Here is a 22578-nt window from a genome sequence, read left to right as displayed (position 1 = left end):
ACGTGTGTAAACTTAAACATGTCACTGAAATGCAGTCAAACACAATTCAGAGGAACTGATGGTGACCTCTGTCATCCAATTGTATGCCAATCACTGATAGAAGCCAATCGCACTCAGAGAATGTACTGTCTGCCTCTAACATACACTGACATATAAACAGTTCAGGGCCATTGCTGCTTTTATTTTGCCCTCTCTATTGTCGGCAGAACCAAACAGCTACAGCGCTTCCTTTTTGTGAGTACAGAGTTTTATTGTGAAGGGTGTGGCAGGAAGTGGGGCTGTGTGGGAGTGTCACAGACTGCCATAGTGAACGCCTTGAATGCGGCTTTCTAGTGGGACGGAGCTGAACGCTAGACAGACGAAATTGCGACGGGCCCGTTATTTAAACGCTCCATTGTCACTTTGTACCGGGTCTTCTTGTCTGTAGGGACTGGAGTCATGGCTAGCCGCTCTATGTGGTCGCTCTGTGTGCTGCTGGCGCTGCTGCTGCCGCTGGAAGGTAAGGCTTTGTCCCGCACACCTCAGCACATCCACATGTTCTGCCTTTTGTGCCGCACTTTGATATGAGGCCGAATAACGGAACACCGGCCTGGAAGCAGACGCTCATTGGACTGAGAGCACAGATCCACTTACTATACACCCACTCAGAATAATAATGTTTTCACTTCCAGTTATTACAGATTTACATGTTGATTTTTGATTATTGAAGTTTGATTCAGTAATATTGCCCCCCTTTGCTCTTGGTCCATGTATTACTGATGCTGATGTTAACCAGTTGTCATAGGTTCAGTAATACATAATATAAACGATTCTAAAGGGTCCTGTTCTATTGAATAATGACATGTATCAGAGATCAGAGCGATGTGGCACCACCCACAGCAGCCTCAGTCTGTCTGGATTACAGCCGCATGTGCCATGCTGAAAATGATGTCACTTCCAGTGATCACGAATATAGAAAGCTAGTCACTTATAGGTGAATAATTTAAAAGCAAATGATTTCATTCTATATTATTGTAGCACATGTCTTCAAACCCGTATGATCTCGACCTCATATTACCACCATCCAGACCCCCAGCTGCAGAGACACCCCCTGACATTTTTAATGTATTTGATGAGGGGTGTTTCTCTCTTCCAAAGGTCAGCACAATAATTCATCGATTTAAGGCATGGACTGACGGAAAAGCTGCAGAAACTGAAAACATTATTTATCTATCCAGTGGTTGGCTAGTAAATGCAGTGCTGCATATAAATGAAATGCAAATTATGTGAATTAATTTGGCTCACTTTTGGGTTTAGGCATATGATTTAACATGCTTTTGTCAGGTATTTTACATAAATATTTTATTTCTGATATAAGAGTTAGTTGGGGTTAGGTTAAGACATGGTGTGGTATTATATTGTAGGCAGGACTTCCATCTTACTGCTGCAGGGATGCACCCATCTGAATGTAATAGATAGGTTCTAGTTGTTACCATGGCTTCAATCCTCTTAAATAACGCTCTACTGCCAGAAATGAAAGCTATCACAACACTAAGATCTTTGGCAACTTTAAAGATGCAGCAGTGGTGACGTGGTCGGTCATAAACAATCGCATTAAAGTGCTTTCACAGTCCCCCTCTCCCCTCTTGCTTTAGACTGCAACAAGTCAATTATATTTGTATAGCCCCAATTCACAGCAACACATACCACCACACTCACTGTTGTGCACAACCACAGGGAATTAAGCGTATCTTTTGTGGGGCTGGGCAGTATATTGATATTAGTTAAGTATGAGATTACATTTGGTCTTAGATTTTGCATAAGGTCATACAGTGATAAGTCATAAGTTTTGTCTTTTCCTGGTTTATTGGATGCATTACAGTAAAGGGAACTTACCAGACTGTTGTACTTGTTTTAGTACTTGCCTTTACCCACAAGTCATTATATCCGTACTACTGATGATTATTTATAAAAAAAATCCCATTGTGTTAATATTGTGTCAAAATATATTATACTACCAAAATATAATAGTAGTATAGTATACTATAATAACCATCTCAACAATATTGTCACAATATTTATGTCGAGGTATTTGGTAAAAAAAAATGAAAGTGATAAAACATTTACGAAGAGCTTTAGAGGAGATTTCAAATATCGAGATATATGTTGTGTTTAGGGCAATATAGCGATAAAGTGTGATGATATTATTTTAAGCCCATTTCACCCAGCCATGCTAATCCATGTGGTATTTTACATTAGGCGTCCTTGTTTCTGAGGACCAATAATTGCATGTTCGATTCTAGCTTGGAACCTCTGTTACACGTTAACGGTAACATGTTACTCTGTTACCCTCTTGCTCAGTCCCAACGTTTCCTGTCTGTCTGCAATAGAAATGCCAAAATCATTAAAAGGAGCAGTTTAAAATCTGCCCTGGCATGGATAGGAAGCTAAAGCAGAGTTTAGTTTAATAGGAGTTTATTGATCCCCATGTAAAATGGTGTTACAGCACATCAAGAAAAAGACCATATACAAAAAATAGACAAGGAAGGATAGAGCTGAGTGAAGGAACAAATACAGAAATTGCTACTACAGCATGATTATGGGATGAGGGGACGGTAAAACGGTCTGTAGAAGAAACCATACAATAAATCATAATATCAATACTGCTATAAAGCAGTTCCTGTAAAAGGTATCAATGTATATACTGTCCACTCTAAATACTGCATCATGTGGTCAAACTTAATAGTTCTTGCTAAATCTTGTAAATAATGTGTTGTAGTTCCAACAAAAGACAAAAGGCAAAATAAACTTCTCATTTTGGTTCTTCACCAAAATTTCTTTCTTCACCTTCATACCTTAGATATAGATGTAATACTCACATGATGTCACTTTTTGGCTTGGGGAAATATAAACAAATAATAATTGAATCTTCCTGGTTTGATAATTAACCTTGTTTGCGGTGGGCGGCATCAGTCAACACTTCTACAGACGTCTCTTTTTTATGGTGAACAATGCTTTTTGGGATCCAGAGGAGTTTCTAAGTTGCAGTACCAAAGTTGTCTACACAGACAAATAGACTAGAAAAATATAGCCATTATAAGTCAAAGTAAAATTTCATAGCATTATCAATTCCTTTTTTATTCACTGATGGAGTGGATTAGGATTACAAAGATAGGAAAGGTCCGTAAATACTGTTGTATATATTAATTTGTAGGCGGAGGTGAGGATAAAAATGTTCACAATGTTGCACAATCTGAATGTTAGTCTCATCCTCTACAGATAACACACTACACATACACATACACATACACATACACACACACACACACACACTCACTCACACACACACACACACACACACACACACACACACACACACTGTCTGCTTTTGTTGTCTCTGCTTTTGTTTCCTTTTTAGTAACTGATCTGAGCTCTGCAGCCCAGACAACAGAGAGGATTAGTGCACTGTGGGCTCAGTTTGGCACCAGGACCAGGGTTTTGTATGTGTGTGACACAGTAACACCAGCAGGGCCTGGAAAAGCGAATATTAAAATATGAGAAGCTTAAATCAAAGGGAACGGTTTGATACAGCATGCACTGAACCCTGTTTGTTTTATGTGTCAGTCAGTGTAACGTGTCTGCTTCCTCTGTCCATCCCTCTGTACTCTCCATACTGTAGTCCTGTCTCAGGATGGCTTTGACCTGTCCGATGCTCTTGATGGTGTTGATGACAGTAAACCATGTAAGTAAAATAGGGCACCAGTCACTCATTTAAGTGTTAAGGTCCTGGTGATTTCATTATATTAGATGATTAGAGATCTGCTCACAGTTCATGGTTTAAGTTGATTTATTTGTCATTATACAACACAGGGTTACATAACTAAATTAAAGTTTGTCACTCCTTCATGCTACACAAACATAGAACATATATACAGTTTAAAATCAAAACATATAGACAAAAATTAAATTAAATGGTGGTGTATTGTAGAATATCCAATATAAGTATAATATCTAAATAAATATGATATATAATTAATCTTTCACTTTCACAATAGCGACCCCTTCACCAAAGGCAGAAGCACCGGCAGGAGGAGCAGGAGGAGCAGGAGGTGCAGGAGGTGCAGGAGGTGCAGGAGGAGGTAAGAACCAGCTAAAGCTGTCTGTATAGCATCTTGCTGCTTTTCAACACTAGTTTGGAGATACTCACCTGTTTGTTAAAATCAGTTAGCATGGCTGTTTACTGTATTCTTGATTTAGATTTGACTTTCTGATACTGTCTTACATTAGGGATGCATGATATACAGTATATGGGGCTGATCATTTATTTTCAGAATATTGAATCAGCCATCGTTGCTTATTACATTCTGAGTCTTTCTTGCCCTCGGGTGTGCATAAATTACATTACATTATTTTAAAATACAAAATTGTGAAATTATCAGTTATCTTATCGGTATCAGCCGTGAGAAGAAGGTAATTATCAGTTATCTTATCGGTATCAGCCGTCAGAAGAAGGTAATTATCAGTTATCTTATCGGTATCAGCCGTGAGAAGAAGGTAATTATCAAAAACTATGACAGGTTTTAGACAACCCTGATCTGTACACATATCATAACTGTAGTCAGTGGATCTATGCATGAATCTGGCAAAGTAGACAAGTCGCCATTACTGCCTTGGAGTCTCCACACATTATCAGTGCGTTTGAATGCAAGCTGTCCATAGAAGTGAATGATTTTCTGCTTTATCCTTTCTTTCTATGTAGCATTGCTTAAAACAACTATGTCTAGCAAATCATGAAAAACCTGTGCAGTTCTCAGCAGCGTCAATGTTGGAAAAAAACTGAATGTGAAATACATAAGATGTTTGCCAGAAGTGGAATATTATAATAAGAACAAGAATACTATAATTAATTATTAATATATATATAATATATACATTATTAATTCATTGATTAATTAGTTGTTATAGTAACTTTGACCCTCTATGAGTGACCTGTAGTTTGCATTTTGTTGATCATCACCAGGCGATAATGAAATAATCTTGAATTACACAAATTCATATTTTAAATTTTTTACCAATGTATTTGGTCTGTAATGATTGAACAAAGATCTTGATTGATTATGGACTGTTCTTGTAACCAATGTCTAATATGTAAAATGTGAATAACATTACGATCACTATCCATTTAAGGTACCTTTATCAGCCACTTGAGGCCACTGTCACGTCTTTAATCTAACTACCCATGCTGCTGTCGCAGCAGATACTGAGTTGCCAACGAAGTTATGTTGGCGCTGCTAGATGGCAGAACACACAAATCAGTTGCCAGATTCATCTGTAAATGTATTTGATTGCATTCAGATACAGTGCTGTCAATGTTCTCTGCAGAGCTTGATCTGGAGGATTTCTTTAAAGTCGATGGCGCCACCACCACTACCACCAAAAGCCCCCCCAAGGTTGTGCCTAAAGTCCCCACAGGCACAAAGGCCCCAGCCAAGCCCAAACCCAAGCCAGGTGATGTGTTTATAGCCAGATTTCCTCCTAAAACGTGAAACTCCGCTGCAGAGAGCACCTGGTCTTTACTGCAAACTCCCCTTTATCTCTCCTTTGACCTGCTTTATATTTTATAAGCCTGTTTTCGGATCCTTCATTGGGTTTAATTTGCTGCTAATCCAAATTCAACACTGCGCACGTGTTTATGGGTAGTCTTAATACAGTCAGTATAATGTACATTTCCACAGCACTAATTCCATTAGAACAATAACAGAGTCCGGTAATACTCACCATTCTGCTGATAAAACCTTTTTTTGGATGTCAGTGTCACCACTTTGGTCCACACTGAATTGATCAGATTATTAAAACGATCACATATTTCATAGAATTTGGTTCAGATATTCATGTCTTCCTCTGGATGAATTGAAATAACTTCAGTGATCCTCTAACTTCTCATCATTGGGTCATAATTTAAATTTGTCCAATTCTTTGGTTTACAGCAGGGGTCTCAAACTCCTGGCCCCCAGGCCCCCACCTCCCCCTCCATCTGGCCTGTAACCTGATGTCAAAAATAAAATATATGGATATAATATAAAATATAAACAATGTGCAGAAGTGATCAATAAATGATCATTGAATTATTCTCATAAATAATTCACTCTCTATCATATGAGAGAGTTTAGATGTGACAGCATAAAACTTACTTTTTCCCTTTTTTAATCAATGAAACCTTGATTTTGCCCACAGTTAGTGGAGGCTACGGTGGAACTGAACAAGTTGATTTTAGTGTCAAAATAAGCAGTTAGAGTGAAGCAGTTACTGTTGACTTCACACACTGTTAACTTTCAGTCACACTTTACGTTCAGCTGGTGCAACAGGCTGCACCCCTATAGAGATATAAAGGTGTATCATTACATACTCAGTATATCTGGGTACAGATATCCATACAGTCCAATTCATTAAATAGCTTAAGACAAAAGTTCACAGTGTCTCTATCAGTCTTTTGGATCAGTTTGCTTTGTGTTTGATTCTGTTTGTTCCCTCTCACATGATTTTTTAAACTGCTGTGTTTGCATTTATGTTGCAATAACATTGATCACTGACCTTCTGACCTCTACAGCTGGCGATGGCTTTGACCTGGCTGATGCCTTGGACCCCAACAATGACATTGGTGGCAAGGATAAGAACAAGGGGCAGGGAGGTGGGTGGGATTATCTCCCAAAGGATCAGTATTAGTAACAGTATAAAATCATCTTAGTACTGTTGCCTCACAGCAAGAAGGTTCTGGGTTTGAACCTGTTGGCTGGCTGGGGTGTTTCTGTGTAGAGTTTGCATGTTCTCCCTGTGTCTATGTGGGTTCTATCTGGGTTCCTCCCACTGTCCAAAGATGTGTAAGTTTGTTGGGATCAGTACTAGGCCCCTGCAACCTGCAAACAATAAGCATTTATAGATATGAATGGATAAAATAAATTTGAAAACATAATTAGACCGCAATGATGAATTTAAACGTATGTTGTTTCAATAGTTTAATGGTCTGATCACAATGTAGCCTTAGCCTATCCACTAATGAGGGATGTATATTATAATAAGTAAATGAAAACTTAAAGTGATCAATAAATATATTTTAATAAATTCTACGTAGCAGAAGTGATGAGGTTCTGTTAGTTCACTGTGCCTCTACTGCCTGACTGAGTGACACAATAACGTTAGCAAACAGCTTCAGTCACAAACACTTTTCATCATTGGTGCTGAAACCAACATGCTTACACACACTGAACTTCCCAGGGTGTTTGGTGTCTTTGCTGATTGGTGATTTTCTGTTCATCACTGGCATCACAATTACCTTCTTCTCACTGGTTTCCTTGTTTCAACAAAAGCAACATTAACTTGTTGTTGTTTTCATGCATGTAATGTATCAGGCATACAGTCACAAGGTGCAGTGAAAAACTCTCAATGAAGGAATTGTACAGTAGATGTAAAATTCTCTTCATCTGTTCTGATATTCCTGTAAAACTTCCATAGAAGTTTGGAAGTTTTAATGAGTGCGTACAGCTCATTACAAGAACATCTGAACTGTGTTCAAACTATGTTTGAATAAGTGCTCTTTTGTTTAGTGCCACTGAAGAACACTCTCTTCAAGAGAAGGAGCTCATTGTTACTCACTGTTACTCATCATCCACTCCCACTTCATGACACAGCGACACTGTCTTCTGCTTCACATGAAGAACAAAGAACAAAATACAGTTTCAAAGTCCATTCCTATATGTACCCTGATGTACAATCATATAATAAGCTATAAGACTACCAGTGATTATCCTTTAATGTTATTTGAGTTAGTTAATACAAACTGTAATGTATACTGAGTGTTGGAGCTAGACTGATAAATCCACCAGTATCAGTTTATTATAGATACAGTATATTGGTTTTAGTGTATATGTCCGTGAACAGCAAAGTTACTTTTACTTTTACTCTAAAATGTTTTCATGGGTAACATCATCTTGTCAAAAAACATTAAACAATAAAACTTATTCATTATTGATTTTTTAAAAGTGCAAAATATCAATATCCACATCTGTCTCATAAATCCAGTATCTGCTGGGCTATAGATTAAATTCTGCATTGTAGGCAAAAAGTAATACTTCAAGAAACAATTTGTAAGGTATTGCCAGAAATTTAGTTTAAAACATTTTAAAAAATGATAATTAGCATTTTTAACAGAGTGTAAAGAAACAACAGTGTTGAAGCTGTGTCAATGATGTTTATGTAATTTGCTGCAGTGATACCGCAGATAGCATTTTAACTAGCTAGCCCTGGCCCGTCTTGTTTCATAATGCCACTGTGTACCACAAGAGTTGATAGTCTGATAGCCGCGTAGTTTCAGCTGGATGTCCTTGTGTTAGCTAATTTTACGTTTCACAAGCTTCTTAGCATAATAAACTCACGTAATAAACTCACAAAATGTCAAAAATGAAATACTCTTTCCCTACTAAACAGTAAATGTCTGAATTAAAGTTTCTCTCTTTTTCCAAATGAAGATGAGCTTAATTGCCTTGTTAACTCATTAAGCACACTTCATGGCATAAACAAAACAAAACTCACTAAAAAAGTCGATCCTCAATTGACAGATTAAAATGTGATGTGTTGCTCTACATGCTGTTTTTGTCTGCTGCTGACGCCCGATTGGCTCCTCTCCCACTGTATGCCATTTCCCAAACAACCACAGCAGCTGATTTAACAGTAAATGGCACTCTCAAAGACTTGAGTCTATTGAGCACAGATCAACTGCGTGAAAGTGACAACTACAAAGTTCCACTGCATGTTTCACAAAACAAACGCCATATAAAGTAAAAAGTGATGAAGAGGTAAAAAGTAAGTGTTCACTATGTGCGTGCCGTACTGCGGTTATGTCACGTCAGTGAATGTCAGTGAAGTCAGGCTTGCTGGATCACCAAGAATATCTAGCAAAGAGGAGCAGTTGTCTGTTACTCTGCTTCCCCCTATATTTTTGTAGCTACTTTTGAATTCTGAGCATATTCTACAAATTACACCGTCAGGATACTTGATTTAGAGCTATGTTAGTATATACAGGTATACATCTGATGTCTTGTGCAAAGCATTTAGTGAAGTCTCATGGAATCATGGATATGGATTTGGGCAACCTGGACTGAAAGCATACTGATTGAGTATCAGTTGACATGAGGAATGAGACCAGCATCTGCAAGTTACTTAAACAACCCCACAGAGGACAATTAAAGCAATGTACTAATTTATAATTTAGAGTTTCTTGTACCTTTAAGCAGTTACACTTTATCATTTAGTCACTTCATTCTTCACCAACAATGTGGTGATTATCTATTTCTCCTCTTTCAGATGGATTTTCTGACAGTGATCTGATAGATGTTGGTAAAGATGATACATACAAACCTGACAAAGGCAAAGGTAACGTCTGGACCTTTTATAAATAACAATCCATGTATAACTCTGGTTGTTATATGAGAAGCTAACACTTCATTCTAACAGTTCAAACAGATTTGAGAACATGGGCTGGTTTTCTGTGTTTCCACAGGGGGACCAAGTGGTGACAAAGACCAGATTAACCAGTATGACGACAACAGTGGTGGGTTTTCCCTGTCTCCAGTGTGTTCATAAATGCATGTCTGTCTGTTTGGCTCAGTTAGTTTACTGTGTTCGTATATGGATGTGTGTGCGTGTGTGTGTGTGTGTGTGTGTGTGTGTGTGTGTGTGTGTTTCCAGAGACAACAACAGAGGTGGGCACCATTGCAGGGATTGCTAGTGCGGTTGCCATGGCGCTGGTGGGTGCAATCAGCAGCTACATCTCCTACCAGAAGAAGAAGCTGTGCTTCGGTATACAACGTAAGGCTTTTACATTACCGTCGGTCCATCAGGATTCAGGACATTGTAAAATGAAAATACTAAAACTACTGCCTAAGTGGAGACAAAATCTATTCTAATTGTGCTCTGTGTCTGCTGTATGTAAAAATATCTAACTGTTCGCTAACACAATGTAAAAACTTAAACCTGTTCTGTTCCACCAAAGTGGCCAAACATTCAATGTACTGTAGCTCTACATTTGAATGCAGTGTTAAATAAATGTCCAAGTAGGTAAGGACATTATAGTAATGTTTAAATCAGTTGCTAAACATCTGTAGCATCATCCAATAAAAAGCAACAACATAATCAGGAAGTCCCTTATAGGATCATCTGCTGCAGCACTAGAATGGCACTCAGTAAAGCCCCTACCTTTGCCAAAGCACAGCAATCCCCTTTAAATCAAGCCTAATCCAGTAGCAAACTCAAACTGCTCAACCACAATTTGAGCTCACCAGCTCAAGGATCTGCATCAATTTGTACTTACTCACTCCTAAATACTCCTGATTTTTTTCATCAAGATTCATGCGTCATTCCCTGAGAAATTAACAAAACTGTCGAAAAATGCTCACACTGCTAAAGAAAGTGAGAAAAAAAATCTGGATCCGTCCCTTTATCCGTATTAGCACCAAAAGTTAATGGGGTCAATTCTGGGCCGAGACCAACCCCCATCCAAGTTTTGTGGAAATCTGTTCAGTACTTTTTGTGGGATCCTGCTGACAACCAGCCAACAAATGGACGCAGGTGAAAACATAACCTCATTGGCGAAGGCAACAACTTCCAAATAAATTTAAGGGGCAAAGATATATAAACTTATCCTTACTACCTGTACTGTAATCCTCACTAAATGTAGGTATGACTTGCAAACATGGAGAAATATGCATCTTGTTAAATATGTTGTAGTGTTCTTGTAGTTTAAAGTGAAAGGGAAATGTCCGACTACACAACCTACAGTGTAAGGTGGCAGCAGTTAACAAATCCATTTAATACCACAACACAGCACTCAGACATTGATTTACTCCCAACAACAGAATGACTAACCACTATCCGGTTATTAGTGTATTTGCAGTGGTAATGTCTTCTTTAGATAATGGAACTATAGCCCTTAACATTCCCAACAGAGTTTGTACAGTAAATACACTTAAATGTCATTTAAGGATTGATGGTTCATTCTGGCCATCAGCTTAGCTTAGCTGGTCACCTTTGATATAGAGTGACTTGTGGCAGAGGAAGCATTACACACTTCACAATTTGTAAGAATTGGCCACCTCTTAAATACATGCTACAAAAACTGGGGGGCAACAAATCACCCGAGTAACTACTAACTGCTGCAAATGGTAAATGCCGTTAGCTGGGTAGCTCAGTCAGCCAAAGTGGTATTACAAGAAAGGACAGGCTAGGGCTAGCTGGTTAGCATTCTAACTTCTGTCCATATCTCTTCAACACAATACGTAGATGTCTTTGACATGACATCAAAACTCTTATTTCTTCACATTCTGTGGAGAATTAAATTGTTTTGTTTTATTTTAACTGAAATTCTTACATACTTAAGGGCCTCATTATGCTGTTCTTCTGGAGCTGGACAATGATGGTAGATCTAGGAACTGGGTGCACAGCTGGTTAAAACGACCTGCACCATGCTAACAATTGTTTTTTATATTTATGTAGAGGCTAGTTTATTCCTAAATATTTATACCCACTAACTGTGAGTGTAACTGCTGTGTAGCTAACTGAACCTAATGACAAAGCCAACATCAGCTTGCTAATGTATAACCTTTTTAGAGTGAAGAGAAATTTTTTTAATTACATTTTGTAAAAATAACACAAGTAAATACCTACGTTTACACAAGATTGATCTTTTGAGCCTCTAAAACTATAATTCTTGGAAGTTTTGCTAGCTTGTGATGCTACAGTGACTTCCTGTCTATATAGCTGATTCATCTTGATTAAATGGTTTCCTAGCAACAAATTTGGAAATTATTGGAAGACGTTTCTTATGTTCTAATGGTGCAACCTGATTTAGAAGATCACTAGTTTGAAACTACTTACTAAGAATAAAAATTAATATTCAAGTTTAGTGATGAATGTATATGTAGCTGATGCAACCCAATCCTAGACACTTCTTCATCAGTTAGTACTTGTAGTAAAGCATTGTTTTTATCAATAGGCTGGATACAATATTTTAATTGAGTAAAAGCAGTAGCAGTAAGAAAACAGCAGTATTTGTGTTTGTTGATGCTATGTAACTGTGTTGTTGCGTTGTGACAGAGAGCCTGAATACTGACATGGTGAAGGCTGAGAACCCTGAGGCTGTGGTGGCTACAGAACCACAAGGTAAACACATCTCACATCTACTATCAGTGTTGAGCAAGTTACTTCCAAAATGTAATGTTTTAAATATTAAAATATTACTAGTTACTTTCATTTAATAGTAATAAGTTACATTACAATATTACTGCATTGTACTTTGGTGTTTTTCAGCTGGGTCCTATTTTCCCACGTTTTTTTTTTTTTTAAGTGACTAGCAATTTTTGAAATTGGTCCAGTAACGAGCACTACAGCCGGCCGCCACGAAGTGGGCTGCAGTGTTTAATGCAATTGTGCACCGTCAAAGTGTGTCCACTTAAAGTTCTTGTTTTTGCCACCGACATGCTCAGATTGTTATTCTAAGTTTCTGTCAAAGATTTTTGTTTAACCAGAGACATCACCTATTGCTCTCCCCCCAGATTCATTAGCAGAATAACTGTATCATCCTAAAACACACTTCATTCTAGAGTATTAGGGTCGACATTTGACAGAAAAACAAAATAAAACTCACCAGAACCATCTTCATCTTTCCACTGTTGCACACATTTGTTTGGATGAAAGTGTTCTTTATGCCGATAAATGACTGTTTCTGCAAGCAGAGTCTGGTGAGTGGCTGTTTCTGGTTAACCAAAAAGGATTTTGTTCTTTAACAAAAAGGTCTGTCTCTGTAGGGTCCTTTCTTTAATGTTATCAGACACTTAGAAAAATGATCTGAGCCTGTCAGTGGCAAAAACATGCTTTCGTAGTGGACGCACAGTACTTTGGTGCTGCACAAACACTCTGCAGGGGTTACGTTGCAGCCCCTTCACAGCTGCTGGCTGCAGCATTCAGTACTGGACCAACTTCAAAAACTGCCATCCCCATTACTCCCTTCAACACAAAAACATGGGAAAATAGGGTTCAGTTTGAAAAATACAGAAATTACCTTTTAACTAGCTGGAGATAAATCTGTTTATGGCTTCAGCTCAGTTTATACACAAGGTGAGACTGAGGTGGGTCCCATGTAGTGAGAGGGTATAGACTCAACATCTTCAGTCTGGCAGGAAAAAGTTATGAACCCCTACATGCCTATACTCATAGAGTTATAGCAAATAACTAACTGTCACACCTATTCATTTTGAAAGAGCAATGGCCAATGGGGAAACTCCAAGACTCAAGTGATTAATGGTGTAAGTTCATCAGTCACTCAATCAATCAGTCAGGGACAGATACTTGCACTTGGCCAAATATTCCTGTGGCTCAGGAGGTAGAGTGGGTCGTCCACTAATCGGAAGGCAGATCCCCGGCTGCACATCGCATTGACAGTGACCATGGGCCAAACCCCCAAATTGCTCCCGATGACTGATCCATCGATGTGTGAGTGGTTGTGTGAGTGGTTGTAGCGAAATATACTCATACTTGATTAAAAGTAAAGATATCGGGTTAAATAGCACGCTGGTAAAAGTCAGCCATCCATACATATAGTAATTGAGTAAAAGTATCTGATATTAAATGTACTTTAATCAAGTATCAAATAAAAGTAAATTAAACATATATAGAATGGATTTGCATTTCTACAGCGCTTTTCCAGTCTACTGAATGCTCAAAGTGCTTTACAACACACTCACATTCACACACACTGATAGTAGAGGCTGCCATGCAAAGTGCCAGCTGCTCATCAGGAGCAATTTGGGGTTTCAACATGCAGCTGGGGGAGCCGGGGATTCGAACCAGTGACGTTGCTTTTACTAGACGACCCGCTCTACCTCCTGAGCTACAGCTGCCCCCATATGTACATGTATGTACAGTATATAGTATAAACAATACTATTATCAGCTCCAATGTTCATTAAAGGACTACTATTGAAACATAGCCAGTTGCTAACACTGACACATTTACAGAAATGTGGATTATAGATAAAAAAGATTGAAATGAAAAAGTTGCCCTTCCCCCACGCTCCCTGCAGATGCTGTGTTATGTGTATGAACCACCGGATGTTCTTTGTTTTGTTTTGCCTCTACAGTCCAACAAACTCTCCTGGAGCCACCCAATGCTGAACCTCCCACTGAAGAGAATGCTGTGTAACACACACACACACATATGCACACACATATGGGCACTCGTACACACACACACACACACACACACACACAGACACACACCACACAGCCATGCTACAGGATAGACTGTCTATTGTGTAGCATGTCTTTGTTGATCCTGCAGCTCTGTGCTGCAGGGGTTGGGATTTGTAGTCCTTTTATGCTGAATGTGAACACAGATTTCTTTAATTCTCTGCTGTAAACATGGTCGACAGCATATCGAACCTTGCCAAATGTATGTGTATATTGTAACTTATTGTTTACTCTTTGAACACCACTAACAATGTTGGTTCACAGTTATCCAGCCTTCAGCATGTAGCCTGCTAATACTCTGTAGTGAGCTGGGGTCTTAGTTGTAGCACCTCCAGACACACAGTGATGTTGGAATACTGGAAAAATATACAAAAAGCAGTTAACTGTAATATATGTTGCAAAAAAGAACTCCTGGGCATCTATGGGTGTGTGTCAAACTGCTTTGAGTTCACAGGAAGTCAGTCAGCTTGATGTCAGATGGATTAGTTCACTGATTGATTGATGAGGCAGTGACTTGTAGCAAAATGGCAAAGATTGCTCTAGATTGCTATAGATTGCTATAGATTGCTCATTGCTCTATACAGAGAATTTGGGATTTCTTTCTGGAGCAGAACTTCAAGTGAAAAAATGAGTGCTTTGAGACATTCCCTGTGGTTTTTACCCATTTTTTACAAAGTCTCACTCTATCTCAGTCCCTAACTTAGAATAGAGTGTAGCAGTTCTGTTTCCCCCTTTTGGCACATAACTAATTATATGTTTGAAATCATAGATGTTACGATTGTTAATGCACAATGATGGAAATCAAATGTAAACTGGAACACCACTGAACAAATCCATGCTCTCCACAGATGTGTAGCCATTTAACAATATTCCACACATTTCTATTTAAAGCCTTGTAGCAACTGATTATGTATTCATGTGTGAAGTGTGGTGATAAAAGCATAAATGGTCAGAAATGAATAATGATAATCATCCATGATCACTGTAGCCAGTAAATGCTTCATTATAAGGAAGGTAACATGATAAATGAAGGGCAAAGCATGTGCTCATAGAACTGAAGCTACATCATGTCTCAATGATGTTGACAAACAATATGAATTTATCTTATTCCTATAAAATGTGACATTTTAATTTAATTTATTACATTTACTGTTTACTATATTATCATGATGAGGTCACAACCAGTGATGGATATAATAATTTAATGTATTGAATAATGTATTTGTTACATTCATGATCAGGGGTCATGAAGTTTCCCAACAGGTTTAATTAGATTTTGACCCACTTTTTGCATGTATTGCCCTTTAATAGGCAAGGTACATATTCATAGAACTAGAGTTACTGTAAGTAACTACTATTTCGTCATGTGACAGTTGCAGTTCAGCGTTAATTGCTACATGCTGCTCCACCCTCCTCATGTTGTCTATCCTAATGTACAAAGTTGCCTTATTCAGATTTGGATCTTTTTACAATGGGGAACAATAAGGCGTCTAAACATTTCTGTCTACTTACAACCTGTGACTTTTTATAGTGTAAATAGCCTAATATTGAGAAGACAAAAAAGAATAGATTTGTTTTTTTCCACTAGCCTTTAATGATGATGCCTAATGAAGGAAGCTTGAAGAAGCTTGGTTTTCCACAGTGGTGATGTATGAAATAATTGTAATGAGAAGAGGTGTTAAATGAAGTTGAAAAGAAAACTTAGATCAAACTTTGGCCCTGTAACGCTTAGAGTTCAGGGAATGTAACACCACCACATTTGATGTAGTATGAAACTGATGCCAGTTAAATCAGTTCCACAGCAGTCAGTTTAAAATGCACAGTGTGTCTCTCTGTTTTCATCTGAGAGGATCCTCTTCAGTGGTGAGCTGTCTGAAAAAGAGGAAACCTCAGCACTTGTGGAAAAAGCAAGCTGTGATGAGGCTCGTGGACAGGCAGAAAATGTGTGAACTGTGACTTGTGTTGAAGATACTTTTGCTTCATATGAGCTAATATTGTTTGTACTATGTTTTATTGTGTTAGCATTGAGGTGCCAGTGTGTAGGAGAACTTTGGTTTTATCTGTAGTCTTTGGTGGCCATCTTGAATTTACATTATTGTAGGGCTATACAATATATCAAAATATCAATATTTGCCTTTACCCACACATTACTGATGACTATTTATCAAAAATCTTATTGTGTTAATATTACGAAAAAGTACAAATAATCACCTTAAACTATTGTTGTCATGTTGATATCGAGGTATTTGGTCAAAAAATTGTGATATTTGAATTTGTCATCCAGTCCTGAAGGGCTTTTGAGGAGATTTTGAAAAATCACCTAAAAATATCATGATTTTATTTTGAGAAAAACTGCTGGGAAAATGAGCTTGTGTTTTGACATAATGCTATTTTTATACTTATGCCAAACAGATTTTAGATACTGTAGACCAGACAGCTATTGGCCCAAGCATTTGTTGAAGCACCAAGCATAAATTGATAAAGAGAGACAACAATTTAAAGGTATTGTGTCTTCTGTGTTTTCTGAGGCCTGACAAACATGATCATTGTTTCCCAGTAGCTGTTCACTGTGTTTGTTAGCTACGCTGGCATGTTGAATTTCTTGGTGCATTACTTCACAAACTGCGGTCAGTGGAATAGCATGAAACTGTCTCCACCAAGTAACCTTTAATATGATTAGTCCTAACAAAAGGAATTAAACTGTACCACCAGACTATTCAACTTTTTAGAAGCACCAGATTTTAAAAGGTGCTGGACACTTACCTTCCAAATGTCTGTCCTGTAAAGACAGGGATTTAAATATGTTCAAACAATGCATTTTTATTCTTTGAAAACAATCGTTACAAAAGTGCAGGATAAAAAACAATGCACCTTTTTAATCTTACAGGTAGATTGCCAGTTTGGCTCTCCTAAATTCTCCCTGCTTTTAGTGATATAAGTATTTTTGTGCTTGGCGACACAACTAATGAATGGACCAATTTGCCTCCTAGCAAATCAGAATCAGAGGGCCGGATTGAGATTGTTAGAGGGCCGCCAGTTATATAGGTCTGCTGTACCAGATAACATAGTATATTAACGATGTGATATAATTATGTGTTAATATAATATTTAATGTAAAAACTTGCCCTCAGTAATTTAATATTCATTAGTAAAATCCATGATAATACCCTGTTAGATGAACAGTGTAGGCAGAATGTGTGTTCCTTTGTGTCGTTCACTTTGCTGTTCTACACCCATGTAGCTTAGCCTTTGGTAATTTTCAAAATGGCCAGCAATAGAAAAAGATAAGAGTTGAAAGGTCAGGTAATTGTGAAAGTTGAAAAGGTTGTCTGAATCAGTTGGCACCACCACAAAGACATTTAAAAAAACAACCTAGCACTCTGCTTTAGCTGTGTAGAAGATGTTAGCAGCAGTAGTTGACTTTAGGATTTTGAATTGTGTCATAATGAGTGCTTTTGGAAAGTTGTGATGTTGTACATATTACTGTGAGCAGTTCTGTGTTTGTACTATCAGCAGTGTGTAAGAGCATAATTATGCTTCATATATACTATATGCTATACTCTTTAGTGTGTGTGTGTGTGTGTGTGTGTGTGTGTGTGTGTGTGCGCGTTTACACTCTTCACCTGCTCTTTTTACACTTTGTACCCGACTTGACTTTTCCTAAAAACGTAGCTGAACTTTTTGTAGATAGTGATTGCTTCTTGGTGAGTGAGCTTGTTTAGTGTTGCCAACAGATAGTTGTTTTTCTAATGACTCCTGGTGTCTCGTATGTTTCTGAATGAGAGAGCTTTTATTTGGGAGACTTGGGCTGCATCTGAAATCATTCACCATGTTCTCTGTCTGATACTGCTCAAAGTGAGGCTGACTGAACTGAACCCTATGTAGTGGACTTAAATGATCTCACAGTGAATAACATCATGTGTGATGGGAGGTAGTGATGAGAAAGATGTTAATCAGACAATAAAAGATGATTGTATGATTGTACTGTGTGTGCATATAGCAATGTGTTTACCTTGAATGACAGACTTTGGCTGACGTGAGGTATATTTATTTATCAGCCACCTGTGTGTTTGCAATTGACCTGGGCCCTTTGCATGGTTCTTGTGCAGGTCCTTACATCTGAAATTCTCCAAAAATATGTGTTTTGAGCTGGTGCTTGGACCAACACATGCCTATTGAAATGTGCATAGTTCCTTGCTTATGATCGGCTTGTTGCACTAAGCCAATTAGTTACTCCTCAACCACCTTTAAAAGCACACTGCCAACCAGAACCTTTTAAGATAAGATGAGAAGCAAATAACACACATGATCATGGAATAAGCACTGATTGGTCACCTACCATCATACATTGTCACTGACCTGAGCAGTGTCTGATAGACTAGTCTGTATCTACACAGAGGGGCATGTGTGACTGATTTTGGATTTTGGCTCTTGCCCTGAATGAGTTTGAACTCTCTTGTTGCATCATATCATTTCAGATACTAAGGGAGTATGTGTTGTATGAGCTATTTATAGTGTTGGTGGCCTATTAAACCAGTGTGTTACATATCGGACATGATGCAGCACAGTCCTACGTGAATACACCACCCTGGTCTCCTCCACGTTGCCTTGGTAAAGCAGCCGCTTCTACCCACAATCCCTCTGTTAGTCAGTCTATTTAGTACACCACTGTGATCAGAGGCTGGTTGCACAAAGACTCTTGACAATGGCAAATAAACTACAGGTAGACACTGTGTTCCTCAGTGGATCTAAGCTGCACACAGCAGTCTGAAGCAGAACACATACAGGACGTTCTACCAGTACAGCTGCTGACTTTCATGGATTTCAGTTGACAACGTGCTTTCTAGAAGAATCTAACCATCACAAAAACATTTTATCCACCTTATTCCCAGCCCCCGTGTAACCTTGCGCAGATTATCACTTAATTATCACTTAACCTATAGAGGCATTTTTCGTAGTAACAGTATGCTAATCTTCTTTCTTAGGATGATTGGTACAGTGTATCATTCATTCATGAACATCTAGGTTAGCTACTTTATGGAGTTAATACTCCTAACACTATTATCAGCCTCCACAGGAATTTCTTGGATAAGGAAAATGTAGAAAGTCTTACAACAGCAGAACTGCATTAAAAATAAATAGTTTTCTTCAACTAAAGCAGTACAATTTGGACTCATCATAGTGATGTCATTAAATGTTTTAAGGACATTTGGATGACATGGAATAAGTACCAAGGTGACGTAGGTAGTTTACTTGTTGCAAAAGTAAGCTGACCACTAAATGCTGCCAACTGTAGCAATGTGCTGTTAGCTTTGCTAGCATTGGAGCTAGCGCTCCTGTCTGACTCAGCCCCACAGTGCCAGGAGCCAAACCTGGCGAGAAACTGCTGTTATGTCCTGCTGTCAAACTAGCCTCTGTTAGTTGGAGGCTGGGTTCAGACCAAGTGTCGTGTTTGGCCGTGTTCACTGGAAACTTGCAGACTGTCACTACTTAATCTGTTCTTCCTGCCTGATTTGTAAGCTGCTGTGCATGTCCACCTCTGAATAGAGATGAGATGGAAGTGAGATGTAGTAATGTAGTATTTACACAACTGGATTTTTGGCCTTTTTGGAGTTTTGGAAAGCAACACATAGACAGGCCTAACTCAGTACACAGTCTGACAAATCTTTGTGCAACCACACCTTGAGAGATCAGTTGTCAAAGCTGAAACGTCTGCATGTAACTGATAAAAGAGACTGATGAACCAGCTCCAGTTCATCACTAAAGTCAAAGGAGTCTCAGTGTTTTGGGCACTTTTGCATTTCCTTAATGTGGTTTAAAGCTGCTTTTTGAACTTGAGTGTTCTGGACTAGTGAGTGGTTGGAGTAACAACCTGTTTAACTGATCTGCTCACATTGTAAGAGTCACGCGTGGATAGCCTCTCTGCCCTGTCCGCTGTAATTCAAATGGTGCTTCTCTCTTTGCCTTACACCCTGCACTGTCCCACAGGGACACGCCACACTATTCATCTGACACCCCGTAGCTGCACCTGAGTAAGAGCGACACACACAGCTTTCAGACTCTTTGCTTGGTTACCTTGGAAGAGTGGGATGGTTACAGTACAGAGAACAGAAAGGTGTGGGTGTCTCGAGCTCAGGCTGCCGACAGCTGAACTTCACACAAACCAAACACAAAATAACAAACCTTTCTGTTTATTGAATGTATTGAATATTGAGCAAAAACCTTTGGTATGTAGCAAAAATGCAAATTTACCAAAGATGTAGCATTGATTGAGATTGACTTTGCCTTTATGTATTGGGACTGAATTATCTGTTTGTAAGAAAAAAGTTTTGAAATAATGATGAGGGGAAAGGATTGAATCAGGCCTTAAATCTGAATGTCTTCACCGTCTCAAGTGTGACGTTTTGAATTGGTTTGATAGATAGATGAAGACCTGGCAGATTAGAGTGAAGAGTAGTGTGTGAGAACGTTTTATACGTCTTTGAAAAGACTAATGCACCTGAAAGTGTGACAGTGAAACTGTACAATGCTCACTTAGGTACACAATGTCTGAATGACTCAGATATTATTGGCACTGTGGATGTTGATACTGCTTTAAGATTCAGTGTGGACAGTTATCTTATAATATACTGCTGTTTGGAGTTGGTTACCAGACTGTGTGGTGGACATTATATGATTAATGTCAGTATAATCTAAAGCCAGGCTAATTGATAATAATTGCACAATCTGATATCACCATGTGAGTGTTGCTCCAGGACCATCACTGCAACTGATCGATCACGTGTTTGTCATGTCATAGCTGAGCAAATGGAGAAAAATACGCACTTACTTATCTTCTCCAACAAAAGTTTAATGTTGTGAAAGGATCTATTTAAACCCAAACCTAGTTTTTCTAAGCCTGATCAAGTACTTTTGTTCCCTAAACCTAACCAACTCTTTTGTTGTATAATAATATGTTCCAAACAGGATATGAACCCTAGGCTACTGAGTCAGAGTCCACAATGCATTCAGCGCGATGACTTGCTCTTTGTTTCATTGCTCTTACGAAAGTTGAAATGATGATCCTGGAGCAACATTAATTATGATCTTTGAACAAAACAACACAGTGTTACCAAATAGACCTAGCTGGCAGTGTCTCCCTGGTCTCCAAACTCTGTATGCTATCTGCTCTGTATTATACGACAACTGCGCCTGGCTTCCTCTAGGTCCTCTTTCTGCACTACACTCTAGTGCCTGTCACTGTGTCATGCAAAGCCAGCCAAAATCCTCCAACCTCACTTTTTGATTCAGAACCAGATTGTGGTGAAAGACTCGCATCTTATTCCCTGTTCAAGAAGAACCAATGACAGCCCAGCAGATAATCATGTTTTGATATTTGAGGGCTGGCTTTGCAAGGCTACCTGTCACATACAACACATACACACCTATCCAGTATACTGTTCTCATACATATACACACGTTGATGCATGCTTTTCTCTACATACTGTATACAGAACTACTTGTAGCTTATGAGTGTTGAACTCTGTGTCTTTCTGACAACTGAATGTTGGCCAGTCTTCATTGCTTAAAGTGTAATAGTGAGCTCTACCTATTTCCATTCTTATTCCACCATGATAACTCTCTAGCAATATGTTATAGGCAATTGTTACTAATATGAACCAATAAAAGAAACAAGAAAGAAAATTGGAAGTTTGAGTTTTTTATTTTTTAAATGGAATGTCAGAAGTGATTATGGCTCATTAGGGTTTTTCACATAATGAGACATACAAATAACTTACATACAAAAGACAGGATTTACATGATCACACGCCACAGGTAGATGGTGTAAATTAAGTTGTATAAGAATAAAAAATATATTCCACTGTAAAAACACTCTGATGTGGCTGACATTATGTTCACAAGCTCAACTAATTCATTATTCGGCTAATTTTGGTTGAACATAAAATGTATTTATCCTTATGGAAGAGGATTAAAGCCATTGGTTAAAAAAAGAAGGAAAAAAAGCCCCCAAAAATCAGTTATCTGAGTTCTGACTTTTTTTTTTAAATCAATACTCTCAGGTTTCTGAGGTTAAACTCTTTTTTTCTTAGAAAGCTCAGAATGTATGAGCTTTATTTGAAAAAAAAAAATATGTCAGAATACTGACTTTAAACTTTGAAAAAATAGACTTCTTGCTCAGAATTCAGATTTTTTTCCTTAAAGCTCTGATTCTGAGATTAAAGTCATAATCTCAGTGGCCCTAATCCTTTTGTGAATAACTAAATGAAGGTAACATGAGGAGAGTCAGAACAGTGATCATGTGGTC

At 38.3% G+C, this 22578-nt stretch overlaps 1 protein-coding gene across 1 annotated transcript; it reads left to right on the top strand.

Moving 5' to 3' along the window:
• The first annotated feature begins 297 nt into the window (after positions 1-297).
• Positions 298-18257, top strand: cd99l2 (CD99 molecule-like 2). Its single transcript, XM_084344954.1, has 10 exons — positions 298-499; positions 3659-3721; positions 4035-4118; positions 5362-5487; positions 6587-6667; positions 9337-9405; positions 9533-9583; positions 9721-9840; positions 12124-12189; positions 14165-18257. Exons 1-10 carry the CDS (start codon positions 439-441, stop codon positions 14224-14226), a joined length of 783 nt encoding a protein of 260 aa, XP_084201080.1. The 5' UTR covers positions 298-438; the 3' UTR covers positions 14227-18257.
• The last annotated feature ends 4321 nt before the right edge of the window (positions 18258-22578 follow it).

Source organism: Pagrus pagrus, assembly GCF_965226575.1.
Source record: "Pagrus pagrus genome assembly, chromosome: 22".
Lineage (NCBI taxonomy): Eukaryota > Metazoa > Chordata > Actinopteri > Spariformes > Sparidae > Pagrus > Pagrus pagrus.
The sequence above is the reverse complement of the archived record's forward strand: the minus strand, read 5'-3'. Positions and strand labels throughout refer to the sequence as shown.

Excerpts from the sequence above, each read along its gene's own strand:
- cd99l2 (XM_084344954.1), top strand. The coding sequence starts at position 439 with ATGGCTAGCCGCTCTATGTGGTCGCTCTGTGTGCTGCTGGCGCTGCTG. Across the intron at positions 500-3,658 it reads GCTGCTGCTGCCGCTGGAAG|TCCTGTCTCAGGATGGCTTT; the intron begins GTAAGGCTTTGT and ends TCCATACTGTAG. Across the intron at positions 4,119-5,361 it reads TGCAGGAGGTGCAGGAGGAG|AGCTTGATCTGGAGGATTTC; the intron begins GTAAGAACCAGC and ends TGTTCTCTGCAG.